Below are 17500 nucleotides of genomic sequence, written 5' to 3' on the forward strand. Positions count from 1 at the left end.
GGGACGGAGAGTGACCCTGGGGAAGGGTGTGGGGACGGAGAGTGACCCTGGGGAAGGGTGTGGGGACGGAGAGTGACCCTGGGACAGGGGATGTGGGGACGGGGAGTGACCCTGGGGTAGGGTGTGGGGACGGAGAGTGACCCTGGGACAGGGTGTGGGTATGAACAGGTCTCTGTTGGAGAGAGGGAACAGGGTTGTAGAGGGAGGCGGTAGGTTTGGAGCGAGGGAATGTGTGAGCAGAGGAGAGAGTGAACAGAGTCTGCTGGAAGTGGGGGTTAGTTTGGGGACGGAGGGAGGGAGGTGACAGTATCAAAGCGGAGAGCAAAGGGATGGAGAGAGGAAGGAAGTGAGAGAGATGGGCTGGATGAAGGGATCGTGGGAGTGATGGAGAGAGGGAGATGGAGGACAGAGAGAGTGAATGAGTAAGGAACGTAAGGAGGGATGGAGGGCCAGGAAGAGTGTGAAGATAATTCCCATGTGCCTGCACTGTCTCTGTTTCAGGGATGATCCAGGCGCTAGGAGGATTCCTTTTCCTACTTTGTGATCCTGGCGGAGAATGGGCTTCCTGCCGAAGGAGCTGGTGGGGATCCGCTGCACTGGGACGACAGGACCATAAATGACCTGGAGGACAGCTACGGGCAGCAGTGGGTAAGGGGCAGAGATTCTCCCACACCGTCACTCCCTCACTCCCTCACTCCCTCACTCCGTCAAGACAGGACCATCAATGACCTGGAGGGACAGTTACGGGCAGCAGTGGGTAAGGGGCAGAGACTCTCCACACTGCCACTCCCTCACTGCCTCGCGATCCCACTCCCTCACTCCTTCACACCCCACTTCCCCATGACCCCAATCCCGCACTACCCCACTACTCCGCCCTCACTCACGCATACCAATCAGGCTGGAGGGAGCTTTACTCTGTATCTAAACCTGTGCTGTCCCAGGTCCCTGTGAGTGTTTGATGGGGGACAGTGTAGAGGGAGCTTTACTCTGTATCTAACCCTGTGCTGTCCCTGGTGTACCCCCCCCCCCCACCGCCTCGGTCAGTTAGTCCTCGGTGCTCCCTGCTCCCTGTGTAGTATCTCAGGGAGTGTGCTCCTTAGCTGTTGCTGTCATTGCCTCTCCTGCTCTCCCCTGACAGACATACGAACAGCGGAAAATTGTGGAGTTCACTTGTCACACAGCGTTCTTTGTCAGCATCGTGGTGGTGCAGTGGGCTGACCTGGTGATCTGTAAGACCAGAAAGGAACTCCATCTTCCAACAGGGAATGAAGTAAGTTCACAATTACTGAGGGATTGGGCACTGTCGAGGGGTCAGTGCTGAGGGAGTGGGCACTGTCAGAGGGTCAGTACTGAGGGAGTGGGCACTGTCGGAGGGTCAGTGCTGAGGGAGTGGGCACTGTCGGATGGTCAGTGCTGAGGGAGTGCCGCACTGTCGGAGGGTCAGTGCTGAGGGAGTGGGCACTATCGGAGGGTCAGTACTGAAGGAAAGGGGACTGTCAGAGGTCAGTACTGAGGGAGAGGGCACTGTGGGAGGGTCAGTACTGAGGGAGGGCCGCACTGTTGGAGGGTCAGTGCCTGAGGGACTGGGCACTGTCGGGAGGGTCAGTATTGAGGAGAGGGCACTGTCAGAGGGTCAGTGCTGAGGAGTGGTCAATGTTGGAGGGTCAGTACTGAGGGAGGGCCGCACTGTCGGAGGGTCAGTACTGAGGGAGGGCCGCACTGTCGGAGGGTCAGTGCTGAGGGAGTGCCGCACTATCGGAGGGTAGGTGCTGAGGGAGTGGCACTGTCGGAGGGTCAGTGCTGAGGGAGTGGGCACTGTGGGAGGGTCAGTGCTGAGGGAGTGCGCACTGTCGGAGGGTCAGTGCTGAGGGAGTGCCGCACTGTGGGAGGGTCAGTGCTGAGGGAGGGCCGCACTGTCGGAGGGTCAGTGCTGAGGGAGTGGCACTGTGGGAGGGTCAGTGCTGAGGGGAGTGCCGCACTGTCGGAGGGTCAGTTGCTGAGGGAGTGCCGCACTGTGGGAGGGTCAGGTGCTTGGGGAGGGCCGCACTGTCGGAGGGTCAGTGCTGAGGGAGTGGGCACTGTGCGAGGGTCAGTGCTGAGGGGAAGGCCGCACTGTGGGAGGGTCAGTGCTGAGGGAGGGCCGCACTGTCGGAGGGTCAGTGCTGAGGGAGTGCCGCACTGTCGGAGGGTCAGTGCTGAGGGAGTGCCGCACTGTCGGAGGGTCAGTGCTGAGGGAGGGCTGCACTGTCGGAGGGTCAGTGCTGAGGGAGTGCCGCACTGTCGGAGGGTCAGTGCTGAGGGAGGGCTGCACTGTCGGAGGGTCAGTGCTGAGGGAGGGCCGCACTGTCGGAGGGTCAGTGCTGAGGGAGGGCCGCAGTGTCGGAGGGTCAGTGCTGAGGGAGGGCCGCACTGTGGGAGGGTCAGTGCTGAGGGAATGAGCACTGTCGGAGGGTCAGTGCTGAGGGAGTGAGCACTGTCGGAGGGTCAGTGCTGAGGGTGTGCCGCACTGTCGGAGGGTCAGTTCTGAGGGAGTGGGTTACTGTCGGAGGGTCAGTGTTGAGTGAGGGCCGCACTGTCGGAGGGTCAGTGCTGAGGGAGTGCCGCACTGTCGGAGGGTCAGTGCTGAGGGAGTGCCGCACTGTGGGAGGGTCAGTGCTGAGGGAGTGGGCACTGTCGGAGGGTCAGTGTTGAGTGAGGGCCGCACTGTCGGAGGGTCAGTGCTGAGGGAGGGCCGCACTGTCGGAGAGTCAGTGCTGAGGGAGTGGGGCACTGTCGGAGGGTCCAGTGCTGAGGGAGGTGGACACTGTCGGAGGGTCAGTGCTGAGGGACGTGGACACTGTCGGGGGGTCAGTGCTGAGGGAGTGGACACTGTCGGAGGGTCAGTGCTGAGGGAGGGCCGCACTGTTGGAGGGTCAGTGCTGAGGAGTGGACACTGTCGGGGGGTCAGTGCTGAGGAGTGGACACTGTCGGGCGGTCAGTGCTGAGGGAGTGGGCACTGTCAGAGGGTCAGTGCTGAGGGAATGGGCACTGTCGGGCGGGTCAGTGCTGAGGGAGATGTGGAGATAATGTTGTTGAAGCACAAGCTGTTAAAGTGGAACCCAGGATTGGTCCGAGCTGGGGGTAGTATGCTCCCTGTCATCCAGCCATTCTCTGCCCCAGGCCATCTTTTAACTTACCCTGGCAAGCTCACGAAATCTGACAGATATAATTCACCTTCCAAAGGCATCCCTTTTACAATGTGCTATGTCCCTTAAAACTACAGAAAGTGGAACTGCGAACGTTTTGAACCTCGGAGCAATTAATCATTCATGGTGTTCATGTTCAAAATTCACCGTCACTTACCAGGATGAGAGACTGCCTTTAAACAGCTCACAGAGTGATTCATTTCCCATGGTCAATCCACCCTAACCTGCACATCCCTGAGCACTGAGGTTAATTTCCCATGGCCAATCCACCTAACCTGCACATCCCTGAACACTGTGGTTAATTTAACATGGCCAATTTACTGTAACCTGCACATTTTTGGACTGTGGGAGGAAACCGGAGCACCCGGAGGAAACCCACGCAGACACGGGGAGAATGTGCAAACTCCACACAGAGAGTCGCCTGAGGCGGGAATCGAACCTGGGTCACTGGTGCTGTGAGGCAGCAGTGCTAACTACTGAGCCACAGATTTGAGGTGAAGGGCAGGAGGTTTAGAGGCGATGTGAGCTGGGTGGTGGGGAATGTGGAACTGACTGCCTTGAAGGGTAGGAGAGACAGAAACTCTCGTGACATTGAAGGAGAGTTTCACAGTGCAGTTGTGGTGCTGCAGCTCTTGGCCGAGTGCTGGAGAAAGTGATTGAGGGAACAGTGAGGGAATTGTCATTGATTGCATGGAAACACCAGAGTTGGGGAGAGGCTGGGAGAGAAACTGGGCAGGAGAGAAATGTTGCAACTTTTTTCCCATCCTGCTCACATGAATATCCTGTCATCTTGCAGGAATAAGATCCTCATTTTCGGACTGTTTGAGGAGACGGCACTGGCTGCGTTACTCTCGTACTGTCCTGGGATGGATGTCGCTCTCAGGATGTACCCCTTGAAGTAAGTCTCGGAATTTCCGGATTGTCAAACTCTACTCACCAACCGTCGGCACCCAAACAGGGGGTCAGCTGGAGCCCAATCTAATACTGTCAGGGTTCGCTCTAACTCCGACTCACTCGGAGGGTCAGTGCTGAGGGAGTGGGCACTGTCGGAGGGTCAGTGCTGAGGGAGTGGCACTGTCGGAGGGTCAGTGCTGAGGGAGTGGGCACTGTCGGAGGGGTCAGTGCTGAGGGAGTGGGCACTGTCGGAGGGTCAGTGCTGAGGGAGTGCCGCACTGTCGGAGGGTCAGTGCTGAGGGAGTGGGCACTGTCGGAGGGTCAGTGCTGAGAGGAGCACCACACTGTCGGGAGTGTCAGTGCTGAGGGAGCGCTGCAATGTCGGAGGGTCAGTTCTGAGGGAGGTCGCTCTGTCGGAGTGTCAGTGCTGAGGGAGCGCTGCAATGTCGGAGGGTCAGTTCTGAGGAATGCCGCACTGTCAGAGGGTCAGTGCTGAGGGAGTGCCGCACTGTCGGAGGGTCAGTGCTGAGGAAAGTGCCGCACTGTCGAAGGGTCAGTGCTGAGGGAGTGGGCACTGTCGGAGGGTCAGTGCTGAGGGAGTGCCGCACTGTCGGAGGGTCAGTGCTGAGGGAGTGCTGCACTGTCGGAGGGTCAGTGCTGAGGGTGTGGGCGCTGTCGGAGGGTCAGTGCTGAGGGAGTGGGCACTGTCGGAGGGTCAGTGCTGAGGGAGTGCTGCAGTTGCTGTGACATCTTATTGGGATCCTGCTGTGCACAAACAGATTGTGTGATTGCACACATACAGACTCTGCTACTTCCGCTTCCTGGGATTGTGCCAGTGGGTGGGGGTGCTGGTGCTGGTTTAACTGGGTGGTAGTTGTGATTTCTGCTGATATTCTCTCCATCCCTCTGCAGGCCAAACTGGTGGTTCTGTGCCTTCCCCTACAGTTTCCTGATCTTTGTCTATGATGAAATTCGCAAACTCATCCTTCGCAGAAACCCAGGAGTACGATCCACCTCTCTCTCTCTCTCTCTCTCTCTCTCTCTCTCTCTTTTCTCTCTCCTCTCTCTCTCGATCAAGGTACCTCTCTCTCTCTCTCTCTCTTTCTTTCTTTCTTTCTTTCTTTCTTTCTTTCTTTCTTTCTTTCTTTCTTTCTTTCTTTCTTCTTTCTTCTTTCTTTCTTTCTTTCTTCTTCTTTCTCTCTCTCTCGATCAAGGTACCTCTCTCTCTCTCTTCTCTCTCTCTCTCTCTCTCTTTATCAAGGTACCTCTCTCCTCGCTCTCTCTCTCTCTCCCTTTCTCTCTTTCTCCCTCTCTCTCTCTATCAGTGTCTCTCTCTCTCTCTCTCTCTCTCTTATCAAGGTACCTCCTCTCCTCGCTCTCTCTCTCTCTCCCTTTCTCTCTTTTCTCCCTCTCTCTCTCTATCAGTGTCTCTCTCTCTCTCTCTCTCTCTCTCTCCCCTTTCTCTCTTTCTCCCTCTCTCTCTCTATCAGTGTCTCTCTCTCTCTCTCTCTCATCTCTCCTCTCTCCTCTCTCTCTCTCTCTCTCTATCAGGGTACCGCTGTCTCTCTCTCTCTCTCTCTCTCTCTTTCTGTTTCTCTCTTTCTCCCTCTCTCTCTCTATCAGGGTACACCTCTCTCTCCCTCTCCCTCTCTCTCTCGGGGGACCTCTCTTTCCCTCTCTCTCTGTTTGTCAGGGTATCTCTCTCTCTCTCTTTGCTCTCTCTCTGTCTATCAGTGTGTGTGTGAGTGTTGAACTGTTGTGGAGTGTTCTAATCCACGCCTCTTGTGTTTTCTGATCTTTTCCCAGGTTGGGTTGAACGTGAAACCTACTATTGAATCTCTCATCACCTCCACCTCGCTGCCCCACTCCACCTGCACCCTTTCCCCTCTGACCTGCCCTTGCCCAGCTTGTCTTGTGATTTGCCTTTTCCTGAGGGTGCTGTCCAGTCCCTGAACCTCCGACCTTGCCCTCTGACCCGGTGTGTGTTATGATCCCCCCCCCCCCCCCCCCCCGCCGTTTGTCACCTCTCTTCCCATCCCCCACGCCCCCTCCCGGGGGACAGCACCTCTGGGGGGATGCTGCTGCCTGGTGGGCCGAATGGTCTGTGTTGGGGCAGGAGGGCTGGGGCCGTGCGTTTTTGTCTCTTCCCCACCTCCCCACACCTCCCATTCCCTTGTGAAGCCTGTCACCACACACCCCCCCCCCCCCAACCCCCATCCTCCACTTTGGGGGTGGGGGGGTGAACCAGGCTGAAATACCTGGAGTCTGCTCCCTTTCCTGTCACCAACTTGACCAACCGTCATTCATTTTGTTCATCATTTACAACGTCTGAGTGGTACTGAGCCGCAGGAGAAAGAAAGGGAACGAGGGAAAGATGGCAAGGAGAGAGAGAGAGAGAGAGAGAGAGAGAGATCGAGTCCTGGAGGGAGAGGTGAACGGAGAAACAGAAGGAGATGAAGGCTGAGAGAGAGTAGAGGAAGATAAAGGACGAGATAGAGAGAAAACTGACAAGATAGAGGAGTGAGGAAAAAGAGACTGAGAGTGAGAGATGGTGGGAGATAAAGAGAGGAACAAAGATGGTGGGAGAGACTATGAAATGAGAGGTACCTACATGGAGAGTCCAGTAAGAGAGATAAAGGAAGGGGTTGAGATTCAGAGGGACAGAAAGCTGGAGATATGACATTGAGGGTAAGATGGACGGATAGAGAGAGAGAGAGAGAGAGCGCTCCATCTCACCCTGTCCACCCACAACTGTTTCCACCCTTTTGGCCTGTACTTGGTTTTGGACTGTTGGCCTGCTCACCCAACTGTTCCCCTCTCTCCTCTCCAGCCCCATGATGTGTCTGAGGCCCCAGTGTCTCCATGTAGCCCCAAAACATACACACTGCCACATGACAGAACAGGGGTCCCTGAGATGGATCAGAACCTGGGGGTCCCTGAGATGGAGATGGAGCAGGGGTACACCGAGATGGAGCTAGGGTAGACCGAGATGGATCAGAACCTGGGGGTCCCTGAGATGGAGATGGAGCTAGGGTACACCGAGATGGAGCTAGGGTAGACCGAGATGGATCTGAACCTGGGGGTCACTGAGATGGATCTGAACCTGGGGGTCCCTGAGCTGGAGATGGAGCAGGGGTAGACCGAGATGGAGCAGGGGGTAGACCGAGATGGAGCTGGGGTAGACCGAGATGGAGCTGGGGTACACCGAGATGGAGCTGGGGTACACCGAGATGGAGGCTGGGGTACACCGAGATGGAGATGGAGCTGGGGTACACCGAGATGGAGCTGGGGTACACCGAGATGGGGATGGGGTACACCGAGATGGAGCTGGGGTACACCGAGATGGAGCTGGGGTACACCGAGATGGGGCTGGGGTACACCGAGATGGGGCTGGGGTACACCGAGATGGGGCTGGGGTACACCGAGATGGAGCTGGGGTTCATCGAGATGGAGCTGGGGTACACCGAGATGGAGATGGAGCTGGGGTACACCGAGATGGGGATGGGGTACACCGAGATGGAGCTGGGGTACACCGAGATGGAGCTGGGGTACACCGAGATGGAGATGGAGCTGGGGTACACCGAGATGGAGCTGGGGTACACCGAGATGGAGCTGGGGTACACCGAGATGGAGATGGAGCAGGGGTAGACCGAGATGGAGCTGGGGTACACCGAGATGGAGCTGGGGTACACCGAGATGGAGATGGAGCTGGGGTACACCGAGATGGAGCTGGGGTACACCGAGATGGAGCTGGGGTACACCGAGATGGGGATGGGGTACACCGAGATGGGGATGGTGTCCCTGAGATGGAGCTGGGGTACACCGAGATGGAGATGGGGTACACCGAGATGGAGCTGGGGTACACCGAGATGGAGCTGGAGCTGGGGTACACCGAGATGGAGATGGGGTTCACCGAGATGGAGATGGAGCTGGGGTACACCGAGATGGAGCTGGGGTACACCGAGATGGAGCTGGGGTACACCGAGATGGAGATGGGGTACACCGAGATGGAGATGGAGCTGGGGTACACCGAGATGGAGCTGGGGTACACCGAGATGGAGATGGGGCTGGGGTCCCTGAGATGGAGGTGGGGTACACCGAGATGGGGCTGGGGTACACCGAGATGGAGCTGGGGTACACCGAGATGGAGGTGGGGTACACCGAGATGGGGCTGGGGTACACCGAGATGGAGCTGGGGTACACCGAGATGGAGCTGGGGTACACCGAGATGGAGATGGGGCTGGGGTACACCGAGATGGAGCTGGGGTACACCGAGATGGAGGTGGGGTACACCGAGATGGGGCTGGGGTACACCGAGATGGAGATGGGGTACACCGAGATGGAGATGGGGCTGGGGTACACCGAGATGGAGATGGAGCTGGGGTACACCGAGATGGGGCTGGGGTACACCAAGATGGAGCTGGGGTACACCGAGATGGAGATGGGGCTGGGGTACACCAAGATGGAGCTGGGGTACACCGAGATGGAGATGGAGCTGGGGTACACCGAGATGGAGATGGGGCTGGGGTACACCGAGATGGAGATGGAGCTGGGGTACACCAAGATGGAGCTGGGGTACACCGAGATGGAGCTGGGGTTCACCGAGATGGAGCTGGGGTTCACCGAGATGGAGCTGGGGTACACCGAGATGGAGCTGGGGTACACCGAGATGGAGGTGGGGCTGGGGGTACACCGAGATGGAGCTGGGGTACACCGAGATGGAGCTGGGGTACACCGAGATGGAGGTGGGGCTGGGGGTACACCGAGATGGAGCTGGGGTACACCGAGATGGAGCTGGGGTACACCGAGATGGAGATGGGGTACACCGAGATGGAGGTGGGGTACACCGAGATGGAGGTGGGGTACACCGAGATGGGGCTGGGGTACACCGAGATGGAGGTGGGGCTGGGGTACACCGAGATGGAGATGGGGTACACCGAGATGGGGATGGGGTCCCTGAGATGGAGATGGGGCTGGGGTCCCTGAGATGGAGATGGGGTCCCTGAGATGGAGATGGAGCTGGGGTACACCGAGATGGGGATGGGGTCCCTGAGATGGAGATGGGGCTGGGGTACACCGAGATGGAGATGGGGTCCCTGAGATGGAGATGGAGCTGGGGTACACCGAGATGGAGATGGGGTACACCGAGATGGGGCTGGGGTACACCGAGATGGAGCTGGGGTACACCGAGATGGAGCTGGGATACACCGAGATGGAGATGGAGCTGGGGTACACCGAGATGGAGCTGGGGTACACCGAGATGGAGGTGGGGTACACCGAGATGGAGGTGGGGTACACCGAGATGGGGCTGGGGTACACCGAGATGGAGCTGGGGTACACCGAGATGGAGGTGGGGCTGGGGTACACCGAGATGGAGATGGGGTCCCTGAGATGGAGATGGAGCTGGGGTACACCGAGATGGAGCTGGGGTGCACCGAGATGGGGATGGGGTCCCTGAGATGGAGATGGGGTCCCTGAGATGGAGATGGAGCTGGGGTACACCGAGATGGAGCTGGGGTACACCGAGATGGGGATGGGGTCCCTGAGATGGAGATGGGGCTGGGGTACACCGAGATGGAGATGGGGTCCCTGAGATGGAGATGGAGCTGGGGTACACCGAGATGGGGCTGGGGTACACCGAGATGGGGCTGGGGTACACCGAGATGGGGCTGGGGTACACCGAGATGGAGATGGGGTACACCGAGATGGGGATGGGGTACACCGAGATGGAGATGGGGCTGGGGTACACCGAGATGGAGCTGGGGCTGGGGTACACCGAGATGGAGTTGGGGTACACCGAGATGGAGATGGGGTACACCGAGATGGAGATGGGGTACACCGAGATGGAGCTGGGGTACACCGAGATGGAGATGGAGCTGGGGTACACCGAGATGGGGATGGGGTACACCGAGATGGAGCTGGGGTACACCGAGATGGAGATGGAGCTGGGGTACACCGAGATGGAGCTGGGGTACACCGAGATGGAGGTGGGGCAGGGGTACACCGAGATGGAGCTGGGGTACACCGAGATGGAGATGGGGTACGCCGAGATGGAGATGGAGCTGGGGTACACCGAGATGGAGCTGGGGTACACCAAGATGGAGCTGGGGTACACCGAGATGGAGATGGGGCTGGGGTACACCGAGATGGAGCTGGGGTACACCGAGATGGGGATGGGGTCCCTGAGATGGAGATGGGGCTGGGGTCCCTGAGATGGAGATGGGGTCCCTGAGATGGAGATGGAGCTGGGGTACACCGAGATGGAGCTGGGGTACACCGAGATGGAGATGGGGCTGGGGTACACCGAGATGGAGCTGGGGTACACCGAGATGGGGATGGGGTCCCTGAGATGGAGATGGGGCTGGGGTACACCGAGATGGAGCTGGGGTACACCGAGATGGAGCTGGGGTACACCGAGATGGAGATGGGGTACACCGAGATGGAGCTGGGGTACACCAAGATGGGGATGGTGCTGGGGTACACCGAGATGGAGCTGGGGTACACCGAGATGGGGATGGAGCTGGGGTACACCGAGATGGAGCTGGGGTACACCGGGATGGAGCTGGGGTACACCGAGATGGGGATGGAGCTGGGGTCCCTGAGATGGAGGTGGAGCTGGGGTCCCTGAGATGGAGCTGCTGTACACCGAGATGGAGCTGGGGTCCCTGAGATGGAGCTGGGGTCCCTGAGATGGAGGTGGAGCTGGGGTCCCTGAGATGGAGCTGGGGTCCCTGAGATGGAGCTGCTGTACACCGAGATGGAGCTGGGGTCCCTGAGATGGAGCTGGGGTCCCTGAGATGGAGATGGAGCTGGGGTCCCTGAGATGGAGCTGGGGTCCCTGAGATGGAGCTGGGGTCCCTGAGATGGAGCTGGGGTACACCGAGATGGAGCTGGGGTCCCTGAGATGGAGCTGGGGTACACCGAGATGGGGATGGGGTACACCGAGATGGAGGAGGAGCTGGGGTACACCGAGATGGGGATGGAGCTGGGGTACACCGAGATGGAGGAGGAGCTGGGGTACACCGAGATGGAGATGGAGCTGGGGTACACCGGGATGGAGGTGGGGCTGGGGTACACCGAGATGGAGCTGGGGTACACCGAGATGGGGATGGAGCTGGGGTACACCGAGATGGAGGTGGGGCTGGGGTACACCGAGATGGAGGTGCGGTACACTGAGATGGAGATGGGGTACACTGAGATGGCGTTAGGGTCCCTGAGCTGGGGTACAGTGAGATGTGAGCCTTGGTTGACGAGGGAGGTTGAATGTCTAGTAAAGAGGAAGAAGGAGGCTTACATAAGGTTGAGGAAACAGGGTTCAGACAGACCAGTGGAGGGATACAGGATAGCCAGAAGGGACCTGAAGAAAGGGATTAGGAGAGCTAAGAGAGGGCATGAAAAATCCCTGGCGGATAGGATCAAGGATAACCCCAAGGCATTCTATGCATATGTGAGAAACCTGAGAATGATGAGAACGAGGGTAGGTCCGATCAAGGACAGTAGTGGGAGACTGTGTATTGAGTCGGAAGAGATAGGAGAGGTCTTGAACAAGTACTTCTCTTCAGTATTTACGAACGAGAGGGACTGTATTGTTGAAGAGGAGAGTGTGAAACGGACTGGTAAGCTAGAAGAGATATCTGTTAGGAAGGAAGATGTGTTGGACATTTTGAACAACTTGAGGATAGACAAGTCCCCCGGGCCTGACGGGATATATCCTAGGATTATGTGGGAAGCAAGAGAGGAAATTGCAGAGCCGTTGGCAATGATCTTCTCGTCTTCACTGGCAACTGGGGTGGTGCCAGGAGACTGGAGAGTAGCGAATGTTGTGCCCCTGTTCAAAAAAGGGAATAGGGATAACCCCGGGAATTACAGGCCAGTTAGTCTTACTTCTGTGGTAGGCAAAGTAATGGAAAGGGTACTGAGGGATAGGATTTACGAGTATCTGGAAAGACACTGCTTGATTAGGGACAGCCAGCACGGATTTGTGAAGGGTAGGTCTTGCCTTACAAGTCTTATTGAATTCTTCGAGGAGGTGACCAAGCATGTGGATGAGGGTAGAGCAGTGGATGTAGTGTACATGGATTTTAGTAAGGCATTTGATAAGGTTCCCCATGGTAGGCTTATGCGGAAAGTCAGGAGGCATGGGATAGAGGGAAATTTGGCCAATTGGATAGAAAACTGGCTAACCGGTCGAAGGCAGAGAGTGGTGGTAGATGGTAAATATTCAGCCTGGAGTCCAGTTACAAGTGGAGTTCCGCAGGGATCAGTTCTGGGTCCTCTGCTGTTTGTAATTTTTATTAATGACTTAGATGAGGGAGTCGAAGGGTGGGTCAGTAAATTTGCAGATGATACGAAGATAGGTGGAGTTGTGGACAGTGAGGAGGGCTGTTGTCGGCTGCAGAGGGACTTAGATATGATGCAGAGCTGGGCTGAGGAGTGGCAGATGGAGTTCAACCCTGCCAAGTGTGAGGTTGTCCATTTTGGAAGGACAAATAAGAATGCAGAATACAGGGTTAATGGTAGGGTTCTTAGTCAGGTGGAGGAACAGAGGGATCTTGGGGTCTATGTACATAGATCTTTGAAGGTTGCCACTCAGGTGGATAGAGTTTGTAAGAAGGCCTATGGAGTATTATCGTTCATTAGCAGAGGGATTGAATTCAAGAGTCGTGAGGTGATGTTGCAGCTGTACAGGACTTTGGTTAGGCCACAGTTGGAGTACTGTGTGCAGTTCTGGTCACCTCACTTTAGGAAAGATGTGGAAGCTTTGGAGAGGGTGCAGAGAAGATTTACCAGGATGTTGCCTGGAATGGAGAGTAGGTCGTACGAGGATAGGTTGAGAGTTCTCGGCCTTTTCTCGTTGGAACGGCGAAGGATGAGGGGTGACTTGATAGAGGTTTATAAGATGATCAGAGGAATAGATAGAGTAGACAGTCAGAAACTTTTTCCCCGGGTTCAACAGAGTGTTACAAGGGGACATAAATTTAAGGTGAAGGGTGGAAGGTATAGGGGAGATGTCAGGGGTGGGTTCTTTACCCAGAGAGTGGTGGGGGCATGGAATGCGCTGCCCGTGGGAGTGGTAGAGTCAGAATCATTGGCGACCTTTAAGAGGCATTTGGATAGGTACATGGATGGGTGCTTAATCTAGGATAGAGGTTCGGCACAACATCGTGGGCCGAAGGGCCTGTTCTGTGCTGTATTGTTCTATGTTCTATGTTCTATGGGGTACACTGAGATGGAGGTGGGATACACCAAGATGGGGATGGAACGTGGGTATGCCAAGATGGAGCTGGGGATCCTGAGATGGAGCTGGGGTACACCGAGATGGAGCTGGGGTACACCGAGATGGGGATGGAGCTGGGGTACACCGAGATGGAGCTGGGGTACACCGAGATGGAGATGGAGCTGGGGTACACCGAGATGGAGCTGGGGTACACCGAGATGGAGATGGAGCTGGGGTACACCGAGATGGAGATGGAGCTGGGGTACACCGAGATGGAGCTGGGGTACACCGAGATGGAGATGGAGCTGGGGTACACCGAGATGGGGCTGGGGTACACCGAGATGGAGATGGAGCTGGGGTACACCGAGATGGAGCTGGGGTACACCCCGAGATGGAGATGGAGCTGGGGTACACCCCGAGATGGAGATGGAGCTGGGGTACACCGAGATGGAGTTGAGGTGCATCGAGATGGATTTGGGGTCCCTGAGATGGAGCTGGGGTACACTGAGCTGGAGATGGAGCTGGGTTACACCCAGATGGAGTTGGGGTGCACTGAGATGGAGCTGGGGTACACCGAGATTGAGATGGAACTGGGGTCCCTAAGATGGAGCTGAGATATACCGAGATGGAGCTGGGTTACACCCAGATGGAGTTGGGGTACACCGAGATGGAGATAGAGCTGGGTTACACCGAGATGGAGCTGGGGTCCCTGAGATGGAGAGGGAGCTGGGGTCCCTGAGATGGAGAGGGAGCTGGGGTTCCCAGAGTTGAACATGGAGCTGGGGTCCCTGAGATGGAGAGGGAGCTGGGGTCCCTGAGATGGAGATGGAGCTGGGGTCCCTGAGATGGAGAGGGAGCTGGGGTCCCTGAGATGGAGAGGGAGCTGGGGTTCCCAGCGATGAACATGGAGCTGGGGTCCCTGAGATGGAGAGGGAGCTGGGGTACACCGAGATGGAGCTGGGGTCCCTGAGATGGAGATGGAGCTGGGGTACACTGAGATGGAGATGGAGCTGGGGTCCCTGAGATGGAGATGGAGCTGGGGTCCCTGAGATGGAGAGGGAGCTGGGGTCCCTGAGATGGAGAGGGAGCTGGGGTTCCCAGCGATGAACATGGAACTGGGGTCCCTGAGATGAACATGGAGCTGGGGTTCCCAGCGATGAACATGGAGCTGGGGTCCCTGAGATGGAGATGGAGCTGGGGTCCCTGAGATGGAGAGGGAGCTGGGGTCCCTGAGATGGAGAGGGAGCTGGGGTTCCCAGCGATGAACATGGAACTGGGGTCCCTGAGATGGAGATGGAGCTGGGGTTCCTTGAGATGGAGATGGAGCTGGGGTCCCTGAGATGAACATGGAGCTGGGGTCCCTGAGATGGAGAGGGAGCTGGGGTCCTTGAGATGGAGAGGGAGCTGGGGTACACCGAGATGGAGCTGGGGTCCCTGAGATGGAGAGGGAGCTGGGGTCCCTGAGATGAACATGGAGCTGGGGTCCCTGAGATGGAGAGGGAGCTGGGGTTCCCAGAGTTGAACATGGAACTGGGGTCCCTGAGATGGAGAGGGAGCTGGGGTTCCTTGAGATGGAGATGGAGCTGGGGTTCCCAGAGATGAACATGGAGCTGGGGTCCCTGAGATGGAGATGGAGCTGGGGTCCCTGAGATGGAGAGGGAGCTGGGGTCCCTGAGATGGAGAGGGAGCTGGGGTTCCCAGAGTTGAACATGGAGCTGGGGTCCCTGAGATGGAGAGGGAGCTGAGGTTCCCAGAGTTGAACATGGAACTGGGGTCCCTGAGATGGAGAGGGAGCTGGGGTTCCTTGAGATGGAGATGGAGCTGGGGTCCCTGAGATGGAGAGGGAGCTGGGGTACACCGAGATGGAGCTGGGGTCCCTGAGATGGAGATGGAGCTGGGGTCCCTGAGATGGAGATGGAGCTGGGGTACACCGAGATGGAGAGGGAGCTGGGGTACACCGAGATGGAGCTGGGGTACACCGAGATGGAGCTGGGATACACCGAGATGGAGCTGGGGTACACCGAGATGGAGATGGAGCTGGGGTACACCGAGATGGGGCTGGGGTACACCGAGATGGAGATGGAGCTGGGGTACACCGAGATGGAGCTGGGGTACACCGAGATGGGGATGGAGCTGGGGTACACCGAGATGGAGCTGGGGTACACCGAGATGGGGCTGGGGTACACCGAGATGGAGATGGAGCTGGGGTACACCGAGATGGGGCTGGGGTACACCGAGATGGAGATGGAGCTGGAGCTGGGGTACACCGAGATGGAGCTGGGGTACACCGAGATGGAGCTGGGGTACACCGAGATGGAGATGGAGCTGGGGTACACCGAGATGGAGCTGGGGTACACCGAGATGGAGCTGGGGTACACCGAGATGGAGATGGGGTACACCGAGATGGAGCTGGGGTACACCGAGATGGAGAGGGAGCTGGGGTACACCGAGATGGAGCTGGGGTACACCGAGATGGAGATGGGGTACACCGAGATGGAGATGGGGTACACCGAGATGGAGATGGAGCTGGGGTACACCGAGATGGAGATGGGGTACACCGATATGGAGCTGGGGTACACCGAGATGGAGATGGGGTACACCGAGATGGGGATGGAGCTGGGGTACACCGAGATGGAGCTGGGGTACACCGAGATGGGGATGGAGCTGGGGTACACCGAGATGGGGATGGGGCTGGGGTACACCGAGATGGGGATGGGGTACACCGAGATGGGGATGGGGTCCCTGAGATGGAGCTGGGGTACACCGAGATGGAGATGGGGCTGGGGTACACCGAGATGGGGCTGGGGTACACCGAGATGGAGCTGGGGTACACCGAGATGGGGATGGGGTACACCGAGATGGAGCTGGGGTACACCGAGATGGGGCTGGGGTACACCGAGATGGGGCTGGGGTACACCGAGATGGAGATGGGGTACACCGAGATGGGGCTGGGGTACACCGAGATGGAGCTGGGGTACACCGAGATGGAGCTGGGGTACACCGAGATGGAGATGGAGCTGGGGTACACCGAGATGGGGATGGGGTCCCTGAGATGGAGCTGGGGTACACCGAGATGGGGATGGGGTCCCTGAGATGGGGCTGGGGTACACCGAGATGGAGATGGGGTACACCGAGATGGGGCTGGGGTACACCGAGATGGAGCTGGGGTACACCGAGATGGAGATGGAGCTGGGGTACACCGAGATGGAGCTGGGGTACACCGAGATGGAGGTGGGGTACACCGAGATGGAGCTGGGGTACACCGAGATGGGGATGGGGTACACCGAGATGGAGCTGGGGTACACCGAGATGGAGATGGAGCTGGGGTTCACCGAGATGGAGACGGAGCTGGGGTACACCGAGATGGAGACGGAGCTGGGGTACACCGGGATGGAGACGGAGCTGGGGTTCACCGAGATGGAGACGGAGCTGGGGTTCACCGAGATGGAGACGGAGCTGGGGTACACCGAGATGGAGCTGGGGTCCCTGAGATGGAGGTAGATCTGGGGTCCCTGAGATGGAGGTGGATCTGGGGTCCCTGAGATAGAGCTGGGGTCCCTGAGGTGGAAATGGAGCTGGGGTGCCCTGAGACAGATTCGGAGATGACCAGCCAAGCTAATTGCTAACGTCCCAATCACTCAACCGAGGCCCTGTCCCAGCACCAGACCACGAGGTTGCAGTAGATTCCCAGCCTTGGCGGTGGAACTGCACAAAGTGCACTCAGCAAGTGGACGAATAGGTGTGATTGAAACAACACTGCCCCATTACCAAAATCTGAACCAGGGCATTTACCCTGTCTACAGGGAACTGAGTGAGACAGTGAGGTCGATGTATATAGAGATGGGGAGATTGAGGGATAGAGAGAGAGAGATGGAACATGGGAAGGACGTGGAGAGGGAGAAAGAGAGAGAATCAACAACTGAGAGACAGAGAGGAAAAGGAAATGAAGGGGGCGGGGGGGATGGAGAGTGAAGCGACACAGAGAGGCAGTCTGACAGAGAAAGAGAGTGAGATACCCACAGAGACTGAGACAAAGACAAGACCTAGATGGTCAGACTGACAGAGAGAGACAGGTGAGGGGAGGTGGGCAGGGACAGGTGTGGGGAGGCGGAGAGAGAGACAGGGGAGGGGAGGGGGAGAGAGAGAGAGAGACAGGTGTGGGGAGGGGGAGAGAGAGAGAGAGACAGGTGTGGGGAGGGGGAGA

General features: G+C 57.6%; 2 protein-coding genes across 2 annotated transcripts in view; both read left to right on the forward strand.

The window, feature by feature from the left end:
• LOC140458820 (sodium/potassium-transporting ATPase subunit alpha-3-like) overlaps nt 1–6059 on the forward strand; it is a 6674-nt gene extending 615 nt beyond the window's left edge. The window contains 7 exon segments of the mRNA XM_072553475.1: nt 502–527; nt 529–648; nt 1139–1240; nt 1242–1270; nt 3982–4083; nt 4992–5081; nt 5884–6059. Of these exon segments, the coding sequence (XP_072409576.1) occupies nt 502–527; nt 529–648; nt 1139–1240; nt 1242–1270; nt 3982–4083; nt 4992–5081; nt 5884–5914 (500 nt within the window). The 3' untranslated portion in view covers nt 5915–6059.
• Nucleotides 6060–6613: 554 nt separating this feature from the next.
• On the forward strand, nt 6614–14529 carry LOC140458734 (uncharacterized). The gene is made up of 3 exons (XM_072553394.1): nt 6614–8754; nt 8804–8878; nt 14451–14529. Exons 1-3 carry the CDS (start codon nt 7268–7270, stop codon nt 14527–14529), a joined length of 1641 nt encoding a protein of 546 aa, XP_072409495.1. The 5' UTR covers nt 6614–7267.
• The last annotated feature ends 2971 nt before the right edge of the window (nt 14530–17500 follow it).

This window comes from Chiloscyllium punctatum, chromosome 34, assembly GCF_047496795.1.
Source record: "Chiloscyllium punctatum isolate Juve2018m chromosome 34, sChiPun1.3, whole genome shotgun sequence".
NCBI lineage: Eukaryota > Metazoa > Chordata > Chondrichthyes > Orectolobiformes > Hemiscylliidae > Chiloscyllium > Chiloscyllium punctatum.

Coding starts and splice junctions, on each gene's coding strand:
- LOC140458734 (XM_072553394.1), top strand. CDS start 7,268: ATGGAGCTGGGGTACACCGAGATGGAGCTGGGGTACACCGAGATGGAG. Junction 8,755..8,803: donor TGGGGTACACCGAGATGGAG/GTGGGGCTGGGG, acceptor ACCGAGATGGAG/CTGGGGTACACCGAGATGGA. Junction 8,879..14,450: donor TACACCGAGATGGAGCTGGG/GTACACCGAGAT, acceptor TGGGGTTCCCAG/CGATGAACATGGAGCTGGGG.